Source organism: Zeus faber, assembly GCF_960531495.2.
Source record: "Zeus faber genome assembly, chromosome: 7".
In the NCBI taxonomy this organism is placed as follows: Eukaryota; Metazoa; Chordata; class Actinopteri; order Zeiformes; family Zeidae; genus Zeus; species Zeus faber.
In genome coordinates this window covers 12,901,829-12,924,331 of record NC_137203.1, presented here as the reverse complement: position 1 = coordinate 12,924,331, position 22,503 = coordinate 12,901,829, and the positions used below count along the sequence as shown (strand labels likewise).

General features: G+C 44.8%; 1 protein-coding gene across 1 annotated transcript in view; it reads left to right on the top strand.

The window, feature by feature from the left end:
• dock8 (dedicator of cytokinesis 8) overlaps positions 1-22,503 on the top strand; it is a 61,239-nt gene that overhangs the window by 26,965 nt on the left and 11,771 nt on the right. Inside the window, exons 18-38 of the mRNA XM_080004114.1 lie at positions 487-588; positions 791-886; positions 1,065-1,299; positions 1,919-2,083; positions 3,268-3,446; positions 4,137-4,220; positions 5,533-5,628; positions 5,743-5,892; positions 6,155-6,268; positions 7,607-7,762; positions 8,535-8,674; positions 8,815-8,978; positions 9,071-9,213; positions 10,566-10,748; positions 10,938-11,064; positions 11,339-11,426; positions 11,536-11,632; positions 13,206-13,340; positions 13,739-13,891; positions 17,590-17,748; positions 20,828-20,928. Coding sequence (XP_079860240.1) covers positions 487-588; positions 791-886; positions 1,065-1,299; positions 1,919-2,083; positions 3,268-3,446; positions 4,137-4,220; positions 5,533-5,628; positions 5,743-5,892; positions 6,155-6,268; positions 7,607-7,762; positions 8,535-8,674; positions 8,815-8,978; positions 9,071-9,213; positions 10,566-10,748; positions 10,938-11,064; positions 11,339-11,426; positions 11,536-11,632; positions 13,206-13,340; positions 13,739-13,891; positions 17,590-17,748; positions 20,828-20,928 — 2,867 coding nt within the window. The remainder of the gene's footprint in view (positions 1-486; positions 589-790; positions 887-1,064; positions 1,300-1,918; positions 2,084-3,267; positions 3,447-4,136; positions 4,221-5,532; positions 5,629-5,742; positions 5,893-6,154; positions 6,269-7,606; positions 7,763-8,534; positions 8,675-8,814; positions 8,979-9,070; positions 9,214-10,565; positions 10,749-10,937; positions 11,065-11,338; positions 11,427-11,535; positions 11,633-13,205; positions 13,341-13,738; positions 13,892-17,589; positions 17,749-20,827; positions 20,929-22,503) is intronic.

Here is a 22,503-nt window from a genome sequence, read left to right as displayed (position 1 = left end):
AAAAATCTGACGTGTGTGTGTGTGTGTGTGTGTGTGTGTGTGTGTGTGTGTGTGTGTGTGTGTGTGTGTGTGTGTGTGTGTGTGTGTGTGTGTGTGTGTGTGTGTGTGTGTGTGTGTGTGTGTGTGTGTGTAAAGAATATTTCAGTTTATCATCTAGCTCATAACCTTCCCTATTTATAATACTTTCCTCTATCCTGTACCTAATATATAGTACTTACCTGCAATACTTTATTGAATAAGAGAGAGATGATTAGTCCAAAAATCTGTCTTGCATTTTGTCTTAAAAAGTAATAAATTCAACTCTCTAATACATCCAGAGGCCCTGTGCACTGGATGTTTTTAGTTTTGCCTGTCTCGTGAAAGCTCTCCCTGCCCTAAATTTAGACCATTTACCCACAATTCCTCTACATTGCAAACATTTGAAATTAAATGACATGACAATCCTGTGTGACCTGAAGGTGGATTATCTTGCGTTCATGTGTCCAGTGGCTGAGCATGCTGAGGAACGACCGTCTGCAGACTGGACAGTACTGCCTTCCCATCGCGCTGGACCGACTGCCGCTCAACTACTCACTGCACTCACCCGAGGTTCATACAGTTCATCAATTACTAAACTGTGTTTCAATACACTGGATGATCTCAGTAGGCTTGTAGCGAACGAACCCGCAATCACATTAAATTGTCTTTAATGTGATTTTTAAAAGTCTTTCCCACTCACTCGTTCGGCGTCGCCATTTTGCAACGGCTCTCTTTTTCCTTCCTTTCCTCCTTTCTCCCTCGCCCTGTGCAGAAAATCCCTCCCCAGGTTCCTCCCGTCAAATGGATGGAAGGTCACAAAGGACTGTTCAACTTGGAGATCCAGGCTGTGTCCTCCGTACACCCCCAGGTGAGCCATTGTCATCTTTTTACAATTATTAAAAAAAAAATGTTTTTTCTTCAAACAATATATATATATATGTATATATATTTTTTCTCTCTATTATTTTTTTTTTATCCTTTGCATCTCTCACACGTGACCTCACTCAACTCACCTCAAAAACTTTTTTTTTTCTTTTCCGTGCCAGGACAGCCACTTGGAGCGCTTCCTCACGCTGTGCCACGCCCTGGAGGGCGGCGCCACCTTCCCGCTGAGGGTCCGGGACGAGAAGATTCTGGAGAACAAGCTGGAGCACGAGCTGAAGCTCAGCATCATCTCCCTGTCGTCGTCCCGGCTGGAGCCCCTGGTGCTGCACCTCCACCTGCTGCTGGACAAGCTCTTCACCCTCATCATGCAGCCCATGGTCATTGCCGGGCAGACGGGTACGGAGGCTTTCCGTACCTTTATACCATGTCAGGCACTTAGGAACAGTTATATAGCATCGGGCAGTAATGTTTAGAAGTAGTTCCCATGGCAACCATGCATCAGCTTTTGGTTGCCAAAACTGACAAAATGGTTGCAGGAATTGTATTCTTTTGTAATTGAGTGCTAATGATCCTTGATAACTATGATAAATTATATCACTATTAAGAGAGCGATATTAAGAGAAATGCGTTATGTTTGGAATGTTAAATGTTATATTTAAAACATTTTATCTGATATTTGTTTCTCTTTTAAAACACTGCAATGATCCAGACAGAAGTCTAACTTCTGTCTGTGTTCATATTTGCGGCGACCTTTATTTTGGAAGAGGGTTGTTGGATTTTTAAACCAACATGTAAACTTCTATTGCCATTTTTTAGGGAGTTCAGAGAGAACCTTAAGACTTTCATTGTTCCATTTTTTTTTTTCCAATTATGTGGACAGTTTATTAGTTGGTTGGTGGTTTATTATTCTTCAGCTCAACTGAACAGCTCGTCTTCTGTTCTGTTTTTATGCGCAAAGCGGAGATTTTACGATTCCGACGTTCATTTAAATCCGTGCTGTGCCCGTGTCCCGCAGCCAACCTGGCTCAGATCGCCTTCGAGTCGGTGGTTTCCATCGTCAACAGCCTCCACAACAGCCAGGAGCTGGGCAGGGACCAGCAGGGGAGGAACGGCCTCCTGGCGACCTACCTCTACTGGGTGTTCTGTCTGCCCGACGCCCCCCGGGACCACCCCAACGCAGGTATGTGGCGCATGACGACATCACAAAGCCCGTCGTCGATAATGCGTCCGTTGTGGTTTTCTTCCAAAAACAAAAGGAAAATAAATCGATAAAATAATACAAGGGAATAAGATAGAATCGAATGGAGACGCTTTAGTATTTATGTGTATTTACTGTTTGTCTGAGCGGTTGGAATGGATGTTTCCCAAACCCTAAGCACCTCCCTTCGTAGATCTAGCACACACACACACACACACACACACACACACACACACACACACACACACACACACACACACACACACACACACACACACACACACACACACACACACACACACACACACACACACACACACACACACACACACACACAGGAATATTTTGTATGCATCCAATAAAGCCGAAGATTAGTTAAATTGATAGGTTTACTGGTTTGTTTGTTTTAAATGTTTATTTTTTGGTTTATTTTTTTATTCTTTATATTCTTTTAGTCAATAAATGTTTCGTTTTAACTGGAATTTGAATGGTCTATAAAATATTTAAATTGAACTCTAGGCGTTTTTGGACCGAACAGGTTCCTAGTTCCCCTGGGGAGGTCCCTTGAGAATCCCTTCAAAGGCTTTGAAGGCTTTTTTTTTTTTTTTCTGGTTGTATTCGCACTGGAACCCTGAAGCGACGCTGAAGTGACGTCAGCCAACGGGGTTTGAGCTTCACTTCCAGGTTCCATTGCATTGACTCCATAAGTTGTCAAGATTCATTATTTCTCACCTCAAATTTGTTCGGGAACAGATTCTGGTGGACTGATAAGGTGAAATCAGGGAAAGTTTACGGAGTAAATACAATGAAACCCGGAAGCCATGTTCAATCCCCATTGGCCCGCGGGATGGTTTAGAAGCATGTTAGAATGTCTAGAATGCATAATAGTGGTATTTTCAGCAAAAAAAAAAACAAAGAACATAATAGCTCCCTTTTCATTTCAGAGGTCAGAACAGGTGTCCTCCTGCCCGCCCTGTGTTCTTCTTGCTCTTATTTTTTGCCAGTTTTTCTGCCAGTACTCTTTTCAATGTGTGGTTTCTGACATGGAAATTATGAATCACGATTATTAAAATAATTAAAAAATAAATAAAATTGTGTCTTTGTGTATAGTACAGTGTCATGAAGGGTAAGGTTGTGTGTGTGTGTGTGTGTGTGTGTGTGTGCAGGGCCAGGCGGTCTGCAGGCCTCAGCAGAAAGCCGTTTCAGCACCATGGGGCGGGCGACGGCCACCTCCATGGGCAACATGCTGCTCCAGTCCAGGATCCGCAGCAGCAGCAACCCCGACATCCCCGCCCCGCACCCCTCCACCGAGGACAACGAGGTCAAAAACATCCTTTCCGCTATGGTATGCAATGTGGAGTCCGCGGGCGCCAGGGGGTCCTTCAAGGTACTCTAGGGGGTCCCCAGCAAAATTATAGTTTTGTTGAACTTAAATTTACAGGATGTTAGAACCGCGCAATAATGACTGTTTTTGTGATAATTTCAGTGTTTTTAAGTGAATGGTTCACTTATGCATATAGCATACACTAAGAATACCATGTACTATATGCATGTTACAAAAGAGCGAGTAGTGTTTAAAAGATATTATTAATAAATATATTTAAATTCCACTCCTAAATACTATCATTATCAATTACAGTATGGTAATATTGGGCTCTTACTAGATGATTTACTCTTGTACACTCAGTTAAATTTGCCGCACTGTTTAAGCCCAAACACACACACACACATACACACACACACACACACACACACACTTATATTGTTCTCCATACGCACCAAGCTGCCACTTGATGTGCGCTCCCCATCGTACATTAGGCGTTCTAACAGCCCACTAGACGGCCACTTTAATGGACGCGTCCTCATCCATCAGATCTGCTGAAATGGAACGTGTGTGTGTGTGTGTGTGTGTGTGTGTGTGTGTGTGTGTGTGTGTGTGTGTGTGTGTGTGTGTGTGTGTGTGTGTGTGTGTGTGTGTGTGTGTGTGTGTGTGTGTGTGTGTGTGTGTGTGTGTGTGTTCTGTATTTGTCTCCAGGGCCAAAACAACCCGGGAAGCCGCATGTCCACTTATGTGGACGTAAACAGCACCACAGGGGGCACCCGGCCCTCCAGCAGGAAGGTAGACAAATTCCCCCTTTGTCTGCTTAAAATGGCCATCATTCTGTACAACACATACACACATCAGTTCTGATTTAATTGTGCAAAATTTTGTAGTTTCGTAGAAAACATTGAAACGTACTTTGTCATTCTTTGTTGGTAGATTTTAGACTTATTTTTGACATGTACTCTACAAAAAGATAATGCAATAATGTGTGATGCATGTTGTAGGATTCTGAATCATAATGCATTATGATGTAATACCTGTATTTAATTGTCCAAATTCATTGTGGGTATAATCCTGGTCAATGCATTTGTCTGCCATTTTGGTACACAGCATTTTCATTCTCCTTGTGATTGACAGTTTGAGGTCAAACGTTTGTTGTATTGGTAATTATCTTCTCCTAAATACACAGACAGGAAGCTGTTGAAATCAATGTTCACCAAACAGGGAAAAGAATGCTGAACAGGAATTGAAAACGGCCAAAATAGAAATAGTGGCTAAACAGGCTCAAAGGCTAATTTGAACGATGTATACAACAATGAAACTGGTGAAGCGACAGTGTTTTTTTAATTTTTATTTATGTATTTATTTATTTATTTATTGCACATTGCAAGTCTCTGGGTCTCGATTAATGACTTCTCTTTTGGGGTTGCTTAAAATCAGTGACAATCTTTTCAGAAACTATTTCCGGATACAGTTAGTTAAATTTGAGTCACCCTTTTATTTATTTTATTTTTGTGTACGTAATATGTAATTCACATTGAAAATGCCAAACATTCTCTGAAAAATTATGTTTTCTTATTCATCCTGTCACAATGCATGTTACAGGATAGGGAATCGTGAAATGAGTTGGTTGTATATATGTATATATATATATATATATATATATATGTGTGTGTGTATATATATATATATATATATATATATATATATATATTCATTGATTAAATTATAACTCCCTAAGTTTTTATTGTCATTGAGAAGCAGAAAAATGTGTCCACACAGGGAAATGCTTCCCTTAAGTTGCTGAACAAAATCACAGTTGTTCTGTTACCACTGGTCACCCCAAGGGGGCAGTGTGGCATTAAACCCCTTCGATATCCCTATTTACGCTGTTGAGCTTCCTTCATTCTCCTTCAAGTCCAAATGTCACACTAAATCTAAAGATGAACAGAAAGATAAGCTTCATTTAAGGGCTTGAAGTCATTTCCTTTCCTACTTATATATTGAATATCCGTCACAATCTTGTTATTCCTGTGTGTGTGTGTGTGTGTGTGTGTGTGTGTGTGTGTGTGCGCGCGTGCGCGTGCGTGTGCGCTCTGTCTTGCAGCAGTTCCATGAGGAGCTGGCCCTGCAGATGGTCGTCAGCACCAGTGTCTGCAGGGAAAACGCCTACAAATACGCTTGGTTCTTCTTTGAGCTGCTGGTCCGTCCGCTCAGATAAACACAACATCACAATATTATAAATATGGTGTCCTTGCACGGATAGGGTTCACAAATTGATATCAATTGTGTGTGTGCGCGCGTGCGTGCATTGCAGGTGAAGAGCATGACGCAGCACGTCTCTCAGCTGGAGAAGAACAACGTCCCGAGACGAAGTCGCTTCTCCGACCGCTTCAAAGACGACATCGCCACCATCGTGTCGGTGGTTACGGCCGAGATCGGAACCATCCTCGTCAAACAGCAGAAGGTTGGTGATCGCGTCGAGTTTTTCGATCGGGCCAAATGATTCCTTTTTCCATGCCAATCCCTCGGGCCGGCGCCCAACAATCGAAAAATATAAGATATCTATATAAGAGCTTCCCTTCAACGCTCTAATACCAAACTTGATGGTCGCTTGATGGTTTTTCGCCTCTGCCCCGAGGTCTCACAGCCTGATGCGAGGCAGGATGCTCCCCCGACGCGTGCATTATTGATGACAGTTTGTTGATTGTGTGTTGTTGTTATTTTAGGAGCTGGAGCAGGCGGAGAAAGTCAATATCAGTCTGGCCTTCTTCCTCTACGACCTGATGTCTCTAATGGACAGAGGATTTGTCTTCCTGCTGATTAAGAACTACTGTAACCAGGTAGAGCCGCGCCGGTGACATGCACCTAGTAACAATGCACTATGTCATGTGGTAATGGGCTATTACTTAACAAGGTGGTTCTCATGTGTTGCGGGGTCTGCAACAAGATATAAAGCACTGAAGACACTTGGTATAAATGAAGACAGAAATGCTGGTGTTACTACGTTTAATTATCGGATATTTACATATAATTAAATAGTCATCATAAAAATATGTAACCCCACAATACAGTACGTAACCACCGCATTATGTAATAGGTTATTGCATTGTTTGTTATGCAAGTCAAGATGTTTATAATAACCCTTTCCCGCTGCACCAAAAACCCAGTAACACCTGCTAACATCCAGGCATTTGTCACCAGTGGGAAAGGGAAGAACCCGGGTTTCAGTCCCGGGTGTAATGACCCTGCAATAGACACGGGTTTTAATCGGCTCCACCTCCGATCGGCTCTGATGTGAACAGGACACCCGGGTCGACGCGCTTATTTCGGCCCCTTTACCTGCGCGATGCGACGTGTGTTGAAATTCCAGACGGTGGCGTTTAAATAGACAGGACTATCCGTGTATCATCAGATCATTTCATATCGCATTTAGAATCCAAAATCAGGAGTTATTGACTATTGGCGTGGGGGACCGTGAAATGACTTGAGTGTGAGGATCGCACCGTGGGGAGCACGGCGGAGGACCCCCACGCTCCCCGCCGGAGTCTGAGGGACTGCAGCATCACCCCAAGCGGGTCCCCGCTCCCCGCCGCCCAAGGACCGGCAGCGTGGAGTATCCGTGCTGCCGGTGCTCCGTGCTGCTTCCACTGTAGTGTTGTGTTGTTCATGAACGATCCAGTTATTTTGAACGGCTCAAAATTTTTTTCCAACAAAGTTTTACCGTTTTATCTCGTTGTTTGCTTAAGTCGCTGTCTCCTTGACTGTTTTATTCCCAATCACACGGGCACCATGACACGCCCCTTTTCTGAGGCGTTCCTGCATCGAACGTGACACAAGGCCTATTTTAAGCCCGTTAAAAAAGCCCGGGTCAACCCGCTCATTTTGGTGTGAAAGCGGTATAACAAAATACGGGAATTTATTATAAGTTAATTTAATGTCAGATGTATTCGTTTTTGGCAAGTTGTTACAAAATTTAACATTATTCCCTGTTATGCGTTGTTACACACTTTGAACAAAAAGCCCCAAGCCGATGTCCGTCAGGTTCAGGAACTGCTGTATTTTATATTGTTTTTTTATTGTGTACGTTCAAAATGTTAAAGCAAATGATTAAATGTTGAATATGGGTTATGATTAGGTTGGAATATTTCAAACACGGAATGTTCCCGTTCCATTTCCAGATGTCAGCAAAGAGCATCTCCATGCCGACGCTGATCGGCATGCGTCTGGAGTTCCTGCGCATCCTGTGCAGCCACGAGCACTACCTCAACCTCAGCCTGTTCTTCAGCAGCCCCGCCTCCGCCCCCGCCTCCCCCTGCCCGTCCTTCTCCTCGCAGGTCCGTGCCGCCGCCTGCCAAACCCTATCCAGCTTCACGATCAGACTTATGTGAGACGTTAACCTCCTCCGGTAGAGCCTGTTGGTCCCGTTCACACCTGGTGTGAAAGTGCGCCCTGGGTGATGCGATTGTCGGTGTGATGTCAGTGTGATGTCAGCTGTAAATCCAGGTGTGAACGCAGCCGACGCACATTGAGGACGCACTGACATCTGATCGCCAGGAAATTTTGGGAGGTAGTCGTGGACGGACGGGGCTTATTAGACATTACACTGGTTTAGTCTGAACTCGCATGTGTCCCTGTCTGTCAACTGCATAAGTAGTTTGGCTGAGTGCAAATAGGTAATTATTTTGTCTAACAGCGCTCGCAATTTACAAACTTTGTTTAAAGGAAAAAAAAAAGGTGCAGACGTGTATAAAAAATGATAATAATAATAAAAAGAGGCGGATTTGTTGAAAAAGCGAAGATTTGTAAAAAAAATAAAAAATTAAAATATATGAACAAAGATTTGTATGAAAAAAGGGGAAAGCTTTATAAAACAAAAAAGGGAACATTTGTAAAAAATAATAATAAAAGAAAAAAAGGATCTGGATAATATCTGGATGCAAGTTGCCAGACCAGGTCTGATCTGGGCCATAGAGAGAATTATTGCAAAAAGCGCTTTTACCTCTTTGCCTGCCCTTCTCTCTATTCCTTTCTTTCTCATGTCTGCTTCAATGTCCACCTCCCTCCCTCCATCCTTCCCTCCTGTCCTCCCGATGCATCTCTACGCAGAGTTCCAGCTCCTACAGTTACCAGGAGCAGCAAAGGATCCTGGGACTGTTTGAGCTTTCCCAGGAGTTCAAGCAGCAGCACTACCTCGCTGGTCTGCTGCTGACCGAGCTCAGTGCGGCTCTGGACATGGAGTCCGAGGGGTACGCGCACGCACGCACGCATGCACACATGCACCCACACATATAGCATAACATTTTCTAACATTCGTGTGTGTGTGTTTGTGCGTGCGTGCCTGCCTGTCTGTCTGTCTGTCTGTCTGTCTGTCTGTCTGTCTGTGTAGTGGCAAGGTTCAGAGGAAGGCCATCAACGCCACCTACAGTCTGCTGTGTGCCCACGACCTCGACCACCGCTGTGTTAAACCTGAGGTCAGAGCCAAGGTCGCCACCCTCTACCTCCCCCTGGTGGGCATCATCATCGACTCCATCAACTACCTGGACTTCACCGGTAGAGAAATATCTATTCACGTACATGCGCGTATTTAAGTAAGGTGTGCCGTGTTCACGTGAGATGATATGCCGTCTGTTTTTCGTCTGCAGTGTCGAGCAGCAAAAGCAAGACAGGCGGCCCTGAGGACGACTTTGAAAATGTCCCTCCTATCAATCAGTCTGTCGCCATGGCGATTGCCGGGAACCCCTTCAGTACCCTCGGGAGAAATGCTCTCGTTTCCATGGCTTCCGCTGTAAGGCGTGGTGACAATAATTTCTCGTATTGTTATGATAATGATAATGACAGTAATCTACACTGCTTGTGGTTGTTTGCTCAAAAGTAAAAAAAAAAAAATGTGTGTGTGTTTGAGCGTATACGTGTGTGTGTGTGTGTGTGTGTGTGTGTGTGTGTGTGTGTGTGTGTGTGTGTGTGTGTGTGTGTGTGTGTGTGTGTGTGTGTGTGTGTGTGTGTGTGTGTGTGTGTGTGTTTGTCTCTGTGGTGGTGAGTGATTTGCCTTCTAACAGGTGAGTTGCTATGAGATGGATTGATTACCTGTCAGAGCTGTACACACACTTCATCCATCCCGAAAACATCCCACAGACACAAACACACACACACACACACACACACACACAGATAGTTTATGGGCGTGCATCACCATCATAAGTGAACAGGGCCTTCCTGTCTGACAAACACATCCATCATCCATGTCGCTACAGCAGCGACACAAGCTCCAAAAACTGATCAGTGCTGTTCTCTTCCAGCCTCTCCACTCTCCCCCTCCCACCATTAGACAAATGTGTTCCCCGTGTGTTGTTCCATGAAATACCGTCCTGTTTTCACACACTTCTCAAACACCGGCCTGTTTTCCGCCACAGTTCCTGCTCCTTATTTACTTTGCAACCTTTTCCCTCCAACAAGAAAATAGACGCCTTCCCGTTTTTTTTGTTTTTTTTTGTTTTCTCACGGGTGGAGGAAGATTCATCATTCGGAGTGGCGGCCCTAAAATAAACAAACTGTAACTTTCTGACGACCCTCACCTCACACATTTCTCCGAGTTGTGGTTCGGCTTCATGTGCACTTTGCTGTGAAGAAAAGGACCTTTTAAAAAAAAAAAAGAAAAAAAAAGGGGGGGCTCTCCTAGGCGGGACACCTGGAGCTCCAGCAGGTTAATGGCTGCATTTATCAAAGCTGCCACATAGTTGGAGCAGCAGTAGCCCAGCACACGGGCCATCCATCATCAGACAGAATGAAGGTAAATTAATCAGATTCCATATCTACTGCAGATTTAACCCCTATTAGGATAGAGAGGAAGAGGAACCGCACTCCACTAAAGTCAAAAAGAAAGAGAGAGATTGCTTCGCTATCTCTGGATCTTAAATCTCACTCTGACTCATGGCTGGGATCTCTATCTTGTATTTCCCTTCCAACAGAACTCGGGACGATAACGTGTGTGCGCGTGCGCGTGTGCGTGTGTGTGTGTGTGTGCGCGTGTGTGTGTGTGTGTGTGTGTGTGCGTGTGCGTGTGCGTGTTGTGTGTGCCAGCTATATAATCAGCCTGTCACATTGCACACTATATTTCCATCCTTTCCTGCTACTTCCCAGCAAGGCAAAGCGGTGGCGACGCTGGCGGCCGACACGAGCCGCCACCTCCTGGTGTGTTTCATGTGGGTGATGAAGAACGCAGAGAGGAGCCTGATCCAGCGCTGGACCGTGGACATGCCCTCCTCGCAGCTCAACCGGCTGCTGGAGCTCCTCACCATCTGCGTTTCCTGCTTCGAGTACAGGGTCAGTTTCACATACCTGTGAACCTCGTGAAATAGAAAAAATCCAATTGGACTTAAATACGGTTTGATGAGATGAGTGCTCATGCATATCCTGATTGCAAATAGCAAAAAAAAATGTGTAGGCGGTATCAAATATATATAAATTGTGATAAAAAAAAAAAATGGTGTGTGTGTCCTGTTTCCTCCACAGGGAAAGCAGAGCAGCGACAAGGTGAGCAGCCAGGCTCTGCAGAAGTCCCACCAGGCCAAGCTGCAGCTAGAGGGGGCGCTGCTGAGGGGCATGGGGGCCCGCGGAGAAATGATGAAACGCGTTGGAGGTAGGGTCCGACCCCAACAAGATCTCAACCCAACACACTCCTTGAAATAATGCAACCCGCTGAGATATCGCCAAAAAGACAGGGGGGGGGACGGAGGAGGGGAGAAGGTGAGGGCCCGGTCCCATACACAGAGAAACACAATCTCCGGGGCCTACTTTGAGGATCTATGACATCACAGATTGCAATGGATGCATGTTTTTAGAACACATTGTGTTTACAATCGAAACTTCTTCGCCTGTAGCTGTTGAATGACATTGTCTTCGCCCTCCGTCAGGAATGGACAGGACGCTGGGTCAGAGGGAGAACTTGCGCTGGAGGAAAGATCTCACTCAGTGGAGGCAGACCATTGACAAGCACGACAAGTAGGTTTCACCTTTCCCGTCTGCTGCTTTCCCGCTTACCCTCGTCGCTACCACCACCCTCCAAATGTCCGTGCAACCTGCTCAAGTCTCCGAAACCCCTTCCCATCAGAACCAAGGCCGAGCTGGACCAGGAGGCTCTGATCAGCGGAAACCTGGCCACTGAGGCCAACCTCATCGTGCTGGACCTGCTGGAGACCATTGTCCAGGTGAGGTGACGCTAATAAAGTACTTACCTTTCCTTGAGAGAGGTTATTGGAAAAAGCTGTGCTTTTTCTCCCCCTGCCCATTCAGGACGGACCTCTCTTGACCTGCTGATATCTTTGTTTTTTTTTTTTAATCTTTTGATACATTCAACTGATATAAATGGACCGTTTTAAATGTATTGGCTGAGCTCCTTAGACATTAGTTTATTACAACCCTGTTCACAGGGTTGTAATAAACTAATATGGTTACACTGGTTGTACCTGTTATCATATTGTTGCTTCATGGATATTCAGTATTGATCAGTCTGCAGACATCACACCTTACGCCTCTTTTATTCAGTAGCAACCAGATGAAGTCTGAGACCCTGTTTACACCTGTCTGTGGTCATCCGATCACTAATGCCGGGTGTAAATGCATCTGACGTGTCCTCAATGCGGTTTGAGATCCAATAGCTCAGACCACATTAGGGGGCGGTCTGGGCTGCGCACGGCCACGTTCTTTTAGCAGCGTGAACGTGTCCTGCTCCACATTGAAGGACCGCCTACTCAACTGACGTCCCCCACGTGAGGGGAAGTACATACTCATCATGCGCCAACGGCGTCATATTTAAGTCTGGTCAGGACAGTCTCCTCGTTACAGAAGTGAGGGATTTATAATTTCCGAGTAAAGTTTTTACCCAAAGAAACTTCCAGTTTTTCACTAAAAGTTGCACAGCAACGGGGAGACGTGCGTGACACGGCACATGCACAGAACGCACCGGTTTTGTTGTTCTGTTCATTCCATTACATTGTGATCGGGACAGTCCCGTAGATAAATAAAAATTGTTTCATTTAAGCAGAAAACTAAGAGAAATAAAAACATCCAAAATACAAACATTCTGTTTTTATTTGTCCTGGCCGGAGACAGGGAACCAAAAGGCGCAGTGAGCTGGATAGGCTCCCTCTCCATTACGCAGTGATCGGCACAGTCCCTTCACTCAGTTGTGGTAAAAAAAAAAAAACCTCCAAAAAAACAACAACAATGTGTTTCATACAAGTAGGAAACAAACAAGGAAAAAAAAAATGCATCCGTCTACACCACTGTCTAGACAGTGCAGTGGACCGGAGATCTCCACTGTCCCAAGCCGCGGCGTGCACGGCACACCGCCGAGGAGGAAAAAGAACAAAAGCTCCATTCCAATTCTCTGAGTTATCATCACGTTTTTAATTTTCCGTACAAGTAAGAAAATCAGGAAATTAAATAAATCTGTTCAACCTGTCCTGAACCCTGTGCAGGGTACACAGGGAACCAAAAATTTCAGTCTGTATTGTTTTGATTTTGCCTGTGCGCCGAGGTCCCCGCATTTAGACTTAAGAGATCTGATCACAAGCGGTTACAGGAGATGCATGGGGCATTCTAATACAAGGTGTTAACAGATGTACTTTGAGCTGTCCACTTGTGATCGGATCACCCAAGACGCATGTTAATTCCAGGTGTAAACAGGGCCTGAGTGTATGTTTCTTTCGTTTTAGTTTTTTTTTGCCAATACCCTCCCTATTATCAACAAGCTATTGTTTTTATCTGTTCTGCTGCCAGGCCGTGCCACTCTCCGAGTGTAAGGACAGCGTGGTGGGCGGGGTCCTGAAGGTGCTGCTCCACTGTCTGAGCTGTAACCAGAGCAGCACCTTCCTCTCTCACACCTTCAGCTCACTGCGAGCACTCATTGTCAAGGTGTGTGTGTGTGTGTGTGTGTGTGTGTGTGTGTGTGTGTGTGTGTGTGTGTGTGTGTGTGTGTGTGTGTGTGTGTGTGTGTGTGTGTGTGTGTGTGTGTGTGTGTACCCATGATGTTCGCGACAGTGTGTTTTCATGCATAGTGGGTGGGCGAGGAGGGTCTGCCAGGGTTTGCATAAGCGCTGTGGTTGCCTAATTAAGGGCGCTGTAGTTGGTGTGGTTTGCAACAAAGATGGTATTGACCAGGATTATACCTAATGGGGTGTGTGTGCACACAGAATTTTGCATCTATACTTATAATATAAGTATAGATGCATGTATATTCTTGACGATGTACGGCGTGATCGCCTAAAAGCCGCCACAATACCATTCACTTTGGTTTTTTTGTGTGCACGCAGTTTGGGGACCTGCTGTTCGAGGAAGAGGCCGAGCAGTGTGCGGAGCTGTGTCAGAAGGTGCTTCAGTACTGCAGCAGCCCCGTGGACGACAACAGGAGCCAGGCCTGCGCCATGCTCTACCTCATCATGAGATTCAGCTACAGCAACGCCAGCGTGAGGGAGCGCACGCGCACGCACACACACACACACACACACACACACACACACACCTTGACTTCTCCGGTTCTAAACGCCTTCCTCTCCACCCCAGCCAATATATAAACATGCTGAGTCAGCCGATTTCTTTGCGAAGTTGATGAATGCCAATTCCTCCGGAGCTGGATGTGCGTTTCGGTTCATGTTGATTTGCATGGGCTGGATGCTCTGTCAGCAACATTAGGAAAGGACAAAATGACTCCAGAAGAAGAGTGAATCGCTCTATCCTGTAACAGAAGACACGCACCCTTTTCCACGGCGCTCTTAGCCAAGTGCTCCGTAAATGCAAATACATCATCATCCATCACCACAAATCTACAAATGTTAATATAAGGTGTTTGGCACGCCTGATTCATTGATGTTGCACGTACAATGCAGCATTTTAAGTGCAAGCTTCTTACCAAGATGCCGTCATGAATGTTTGCTCACCTGTGTACATTTTGATCACTTCATGACATGACGCGTTATGATCGAAGCTGATTCGTAAGCAGGTCTTAAATGAACTGCGCCCACCTTTAGGGTTACCTTGCTGATGCTGCCGTATTCTTTTAAAACAAGCCTTGCGGAAGGGATCAAACTCACTGATAACTTCGAAGACTCCCATGAAACTTGCCAGAGCAACTAAACCTTCACTGTTTAATATTTGTCGCCGCTATTGGTATAATAAAGGTACTATCTATATCACCGGTTCTAGATAGAGAGATGGAAATTCTCCATCCAATTTCTCCATAGTTGTGCTGATAATTAAATGCGACTCCTCCAAGCCCAACATACAATGTGATACACATTAGACACATTAGACATTTTGGGATAGGTTTGCAAAGAATTTGGGATTTGTTTAAAATGACCATGTTTCAGGAATGAGGCCCCATGACTTTTTCCGTTGGATCAACTAGTGAAATCCAACGGCTGCAAATGCGTAAGAGCAGACACATCTGTACACAAATGCGGGTACTGTATATGTGTGTGTACAAACAGCATACGTTTTTGTCAGATCCGGCTTTATCTCGCTCCTATACGGTACATGCACAAAAAACACAGAAACACACATTGGGTGTTTTCTTTCAGATTAAACTCTCATCCTCCATATGGAGGCTGATACGCAATGACACATCCACAGGCCAGTCTTCGTTCACATGCAAACGACAGGACGGGGTTGCCTCTTAAAAAAAAAATATATATATATATATGCCCTCATGCGCACATGAATAAGAATCGTTTCACTCGTTCTCCTGTTTCATCCTCTGCTTTAATGTGTTCTCCATGTCTATTTCGGGTGCGGTGAAGAAAGTTTCTGCTGAAGGATGTGTCTCCGAGTAGCGAGCCGAGCGATATGTCACTGTCTGCTCCCCGTGCACACACCCTCTGATTAGCGTGTGTGTGTGTGTGTGTGTGTGTGTGTGTGTGTGTGTGTGTGTGTGTGTGTGTGCGTGTGCGTGCTATAGAGAGATGAGAGAACAAGAAAAAAAAAATAAAATAGGAGACGGAGAGGAATGCCAAAGGGGGGAAAAAGTGCAGGAAAGGAACAACGTCAATGAAAAAGGGAGCCTGGATGGAGGAAAGGCCATATTTTTATCCATCTTTTTCCCCTTTCCTGTGTTTACAGTGTGTCCGTATGCTTTAATTTATGTCAGAGAGCAGCCTGTGAATAACGTGGAACCTACTCAAACTAATATTCATAAACAAACACGCTGGGCAACATGTGGGGCTGTAATTTAAGGTGAGAGCCCCCCGCCCCCCCCCGCGTGTATGTTTACGCAGCCCTAATAAACCAAACAGCCGCGTGACTCATCCAGACCAGGTCTTCCTCGCGCCCACTATTTCTACCATCATCCCGCCGTCCGTCCTCTCTGTCGAAGACACCCTTTCCTCCCTGGCTGTTATATTTGGTTTTCGGGAAAAACAGAGTCAATATATGACCGGGGCTTCATCTGGGGGGGAAAAAAGCAAACCAAAAAAATAAAAAAAAAAGCAAAAAACATCTTTCCGTGATTACAGCTCGTCCGACCACGGAAAGGTTGGACGAAAGGAGAGATGGGGTTTTGTGTTGACTAAAGCCATAATTCTACCTGCTTGTGATACACACACACACACACACACACACACACACACACACACACACACACACACACACACACACATATACACTGAGTGGGAGGGAAGTGATGGGCGGTTAGGCGTCGGCTCCATGCTCAGTTGAACAGAATGGGGCCGTAGAGATGATCCATGGGTGATTATGTCTGCGCTAATGGGAGATCATTTCCCGCTTAGCCGGTCGTCAGGGAGATGGATCGGGCGACACAGGCACACGCACTGGCCCGGGCTCGGCTGGCGGGGGATGGAGATGGTTTTTCGGGAGGCGATGTGTTGGTGATGGCGGCGGGGAAAATAGGGGAGGCAGAGGAAGGGAGGATGAGGTTTTCCGAATCTCATTCAAGAGATTTGTACACTACATAGTCCACTATGGATGACGCACATATGTAGTGAACGAACAATGTTCAATATGAGGGTAGAAATATGCCGTCTACTGTGTGTGTGTGTGTGTGTGTGTGGGGGGCGGGGTGTACAAATGTATTTTAAAATGGTTTGTTTGTCCCGCTGACTTATGAGGAAAAATGGGGCAGGAATCAAGGAAATTAGTCTTAAACCGACTTAAACAGTTATATGTTTTGTGAAACCATTTTCTTCCTATCGGACGGGCTAGGGTGGATGCATTGTTCCGAGAGAATGCATATGTTGATAATATTTTGAACAGATCCGATGTATGATTCAAATATTTTAAAGTAAAACATTAATTTAAGGAAAAAAAAAAATCTGAAACCTTTGCCAAAAGCTGTTAATTAAACATTTTGCGTTCCAGATTTGGTTCGTCTACCGTCAACCGCAGCCTTGGGTCAGCCTCGGCAATCAGTCTGCGTTTCTATTTCCAATACCCAAAACTGGAGTGAAACGGGCGGGTCGGTTTCAAGGACACAGTGTGCTCTGACCTGCAGCAGATGTCTTGGTTTTTTTCGACATTTTAAGGCTGCGCTGCACACCCAACAGCTTAGCAGGTAGAGGAGGTGCCTGAGGGCAAAAATGTTCAGAATAGCCCTCGAAAAATCAGAATGCCTGCACACCTGCAAGTATGATTTATATAACTTACTCTATAAATGACTGTGCATTGCTCATTATGCATATACTGTGTGTGTGTGTGTGTGTGTGTGTGTGTGTGTGTGTGTGTGTGTGTGTGTGTGTGTGTGTGTGTGTGTGTGTGTGTGTGTGTGTGTGTGTGTGTGTGTGTGTGTGTGTGTGTGTGTGTGTATATATTTAGAAACTGCATGAACCAGATGTTACTGCATAGGCATTCAATGAGTAACCAATATGGAGTAAATGCGTTTGTTACCGTTTGGGAGTCCAGGAGGAAATAATCAATTATCTAATTTAGCTTTACTGTTAATGATTGCTCCTCAATGATATGACTCAAACTTGGACTTCCAGCCCTCTATCATCCACCTCCTACTTATTCCTGTTAATGGTGGTTGGGGTCAGGGAGAGACCAGGAAATTATAAACAGGAAAACCGTTTTGCCCTGAACTCGCACTCGAAGTCGGGCGGAACCGATTCCGTGACTCTTTTCGCCTCATTTTTGTCTTTTTCCTCCTTCGCCGGGTCAGAACTTCTCCAGGGTGAAGATGCAGGTGACCATGTCCCTGGCCTCTCTGGTGGGCAAGTCCTCCGACTTCCATGAGGAGTCCCTGCGGCGCTCGCTCCGCACTATCCTGGCCTACGCCGAGGAGGACACCGAGATGCAGAGCACGCAGTTACCTTCACAGGTAACTGAAGCACACACACACACACACATACACACACCTAGGGGGTGGACAAAATACCCTTGCAATATATTATATATTTTAATATCAAGGACCCAATTTGGGTTAGAGCCACCCTTTGCCTTCAGAACAGCTGCAGTCCTCCTAGGACTGCTGGTCAAGTTCTGAACTGCGTGTAGTGGGATGGAAGCCTCCGGATCTTTGAGGGATGAAGGAGATGGAAATCGACTCTTTATTCCCGAACTTCCCATGAAGGTTGAATGGTGCTGACATGATGGTGATTGGAGGGGCCGTGGTAGGCAGTTGACTGCATCCAGGTGTTCGTGAAAACCGCTCTTGAATTTGTGGGTTGAACACTTCCTTTGTTTTTCTCCAAATGTAAACTCGTCCAGCTCATGTAGGAAATTGGGCGAAAGATGACTCAGCCAACTGCACCCGATTTCCATTGCTCGGGGGTCCAGGTTTTGTGCTCCTTATGTGTCTTTGTGTGTTGGTCTTGGAAATGGGCTGAATGGTAGCGGTGCAATACATTTCAGCCTTGTGAAGCTCAGAACCTGTAGTTTTTGTTGAGACTGAATAGCAGTGATACTGATTCAATACTGAGGTAGTTTTTGAGGCTTTGTGGCATTAAACCAACTTCCCATCAAATATTTCTCCAACCCGTCTGTGGTTTTTAATGTAAGACAATCTAAAGGAGTGACGCGAGCCGCATGTGGCTCTTTAATGACTAGTTGCGACTCTTAAAAGTGTTATTTAAAACGAAATAAAAAAAAAATTCTAAAAGAGTATTTCAATACATTTTATCGGAGACATTGTCTGCAGTATACACAATGGAATTTCCCATTTGAACATCAACCTACGACGGCTATGTCGAAAGACAGCGCATCCATAGAGATCCGTTTCCTGGCAGTGATCAGTGTCAGTGTCAGTGTCAGTGTTAACTGAGTGATCAATGGCTGATCACCTGGTTTCCACCCCCAATTTTACTATTAATTATTCGTATTTAATTATATTAGATTCAAGAAATTCAAGAGGTTCATTTTTCACATACATATACATCGGTCATACATATATGCAGTGAAATGTCTTTGCAAGGCACCCGGGGATTATGCACAATAGTTACTAAACCGAACATAATAGCAAAACCTAATTCCTACCTAGCAACTAACTGAAACTAACATTCCTAAAACGTAAGGCAGTTAGTAAATAGAATAAGACTCAAAAAGGTCATTCAAAGTGGGGGTACAAAATAGATAATAATAAAGTAAAGGGAATAGAGTTATGTGTATGGGATAGGCTATTTGTGTATACAGATATGTGCAGTGCATGTGAATAAAGTGTGTATGGAGATATACAACAGTACCACACAGCAATACAGTAACACCGAACGGAACAGCAATACAGCGCAGTATGCAGTAACCCAGTACAGTGATAAAGTATGCAGAACAGTATGATACATACAGTAAAGTAAGGCAGTGGGGGCCTATGTGAGTGTCTCAGTGAGGGGCCCAGGTGAGTTCAGCATCGACAGTTCTTATGGCTTACAGGACGAAACTCTGTCTCTCACTCTCTCTGTCCTCACCGTGTGACACTGGAGGGACTTGCCCGACCGCAGCAGCTGGAACAGTCCGTTGTTGGGGTGGTGAGGATCCTTCATGATCCTACGGGCTCTGCTACTACACCTCCTGGTGTATAAGTCCTGCAGGGAGGGGAGGGTAGTTCCAGTGGTACGTTTGGCTGAACGCACCACCCTCTGCAGGGCCAGCCTGTCCTGAGCAGTACAGTTTCCAAACCAGGCAGTGGTGGTGCCAGTCAGGATGCTCTCCACTGCTCCAGAGTAGAAGGACTTGAGGATTCTCACCGAGACCTGGAATTTCCCCGGCTGCCTGAGGTGGTAAAGACGCTGCCTCGCCTTTCTCACCAGAGTGTCTGTGTGTAAAGTCCATGTTAAATCCTCCGTGATGTGGACTCCCAGGTACTTGAAGCTGCTCACCCTGTCGACAGAAGCACCATTAATCACCAATGGCGCGTGCGTCCTTGGTTGTAATCCCCTCCTAAAGTCCACAATCGCCTACCACGCACCACCCAAGTGCCATGTTCAGGGACCTCCGGCACAGAGACACAGATGAAGGGGATTGTAGAAAAAAACTTTATTGATGAGAGGGAGCTTGATAGAACAAGCCCCGGAGCAGACGGGCGCAGGTCATGACAAGGGCTCCTCTCTCATGAGTGTGTGTGTGGAGATAGGGGTTTTACCTGTTGCTCGTTAGACCAACCAAAGAGCAACAGGTGTACAGCCACTCTGACCCTGGGTCCCCAATAACCTAGATCCAGGACAGGTGTGTCTCCTCAAACTACACCATCCCCACACCACAAATTTTTATATCAATCCACGGCTTTTATTGAAGCCATTCAACCTAATTTAAGTGCGATATTCCGGAGACATGAGCAGTAGAGTCGGCTCGTCACTTTCTCTACATAATTTCCGGTTTGCCCTCAACCCATATACATTTGTACATCATTTGTGTATAATCATAAAAAATAAATCTGTGGTTGCGATGGTAATAAAAACATTCTCATAATAATATGGTAATGGTAATAATAATAAATTGCAATTTTTGCCTCCATCATGCTTTTCATTCCTCAATGAGCTTTTACTCGTAGCCTTACTTTAAAATGCATAATGGTTTGATGGAGGAAAGGGACGTTTCAGAAATCTGGCTCTTGCGAAAATATTTTTTGTTAATGTAGGTTCCTGAGCAGGGAAAGGTTGTGTACCACTGGTCTACAATGAATTATTGCTTGTGTTTAGTGAATAATACAGAAGATAAGATACTTAAAAAAAAAATTCCATATTCAATCACAATCGTATTGGTTTAAAAAAAAACCCCACAATTTGATTACTCTCCCAAATCGTTCAGCTCTAGTTGTCATGGGTTTGACGCTGTTCTGTTTGACACACAAAATAATTCTGCAGTTTATGTGGCCGATGCCCCTGCATTGCATTCCTCCTGATGATTTGGCCTCTTTGGAAACTCTGTCAATTGCCTCACGCGCTGCCTCATGTCGATGGTGTCCTCAGGTGGACGAGCTCCTGAGGAACCTCAACAGCATCCTGTCGGACACGGTGAAGATGAGGGAGTTCCAGGAAGATCCTGAGATGCTCATGGACCTCATGTACAGGTGAGAGCACAAAGACGTCATCTCCAACGGATTGCATCAAAACAACCGAGCACCTTCTCAAATTCTTCATTGCAGGTGCACAAATCCCATTCTACAAATCGCAAATTAAGAAACTCATACGCTCACATTGTTGCGCCAGTTGCTGCAGTGGATATGGTGCAAAACACTTTCACACGCCCGTATCAAACAGTTGCACACCTGTCGAATATTTTCTCACAAATGCATATTTTTTCTTGGATATTTTTTGAGCACTAACCCAAGTCAACAACTACAACCGCTTGAATCTGCCGCTACAAGTCTAAAATGCCGTTGGTGCATCCTGGCATCACACTTTTTCGTGCTCATATTCACCAAAATTGATCTATTGAATTGTGTCCTGGAGCACGATTGTTTGATTTTTTTCGTGCTGCACAGAAAGAAATGTGAACCTATTAAATTGGGAGATTTTCGCTGACTTTTTTCGTGCTAGACAGAATGAAATTTAAACAAATTCCTTTAAAATTTTAATACATCCATGGCTGTCCCCCATGCAAACAGGTGCCAACTCCTCTGCTGAGTCAGGACAAAGATGGAGAATGGTTGCACGAGTTATCTTTAATTTGTAAGGAAAAGAATGAAGCTCGTACTAACTCCAAAAGTGGCTTAATGTCGTCAGAGGATGCCATGCGCTCATTTGCATATTGATGACGTCGCCGCACATTAATTTGCATAAAGCTTAGTGGTTGTGTCAAGAGAGATCACCTTAAGCCGGTAGATAGGTATAAAAGGTAGATAGAGAAATATTTACCAAATAAGTTAGAGGTCAGGGTTTTTAGAAGTGTACAAATAAAAAATCTACAAGGGGGGTGCGGGGATCAAACCAACAATTTACATATAGAAGAATCAGAGAAAATATTACTCTACACTGTATGTATTACAGAGAGTCTATGATTTATTGTCTAAAACTAGGTATTTATTTATTCAAAACTTTTTATGATTCAGTATATATTTACAATTATTTAATGGTGATCAGTGATTGGTAGTTGGGCACACTGTCTGGCAGGCATGCGCAGCTCAGCTCGTGCTGGTCTCTGGCCACGCCCACACCTACTGACTGGCAGAAGAGCTCTGGACTGCCCTTACTGAGCAGCATGATGCATGGGGATAGATTACAATATAATGTATTTGAATGTATTTCTCGCCTTTTCCCCGATGGTGTGCGCAAATGATTTGTTTGTCATTTGTTTAGAGAACAAAGTCAATTTTACCTTGAAGGCTTTCACATTTGAATACATGTCGTATGCAAAATGAGCCTTCCCTTGTAGCTTCACGTTCAGCTTATTCACGTGTGCCAGTATGTCCACAGCGAACGCCAAATCACAAAGCCAGTGTGCATCCTTCAGCTCGAGAAAACCAATGGCTTTCCCCATTAACTCCAAAATTGAAAACCCGACACTCGCTGTCAATCTCGCGCTTTTTTTGTCCGCTCATTTTGTTATGGGTGATGCATATGTGATGATCAGGTAAAGTGAAGAAGAGTGCCTTGGCATCAGGGAAGGTCTGGCGATGTTCCATCTGGTGGTACCATTAGGTATT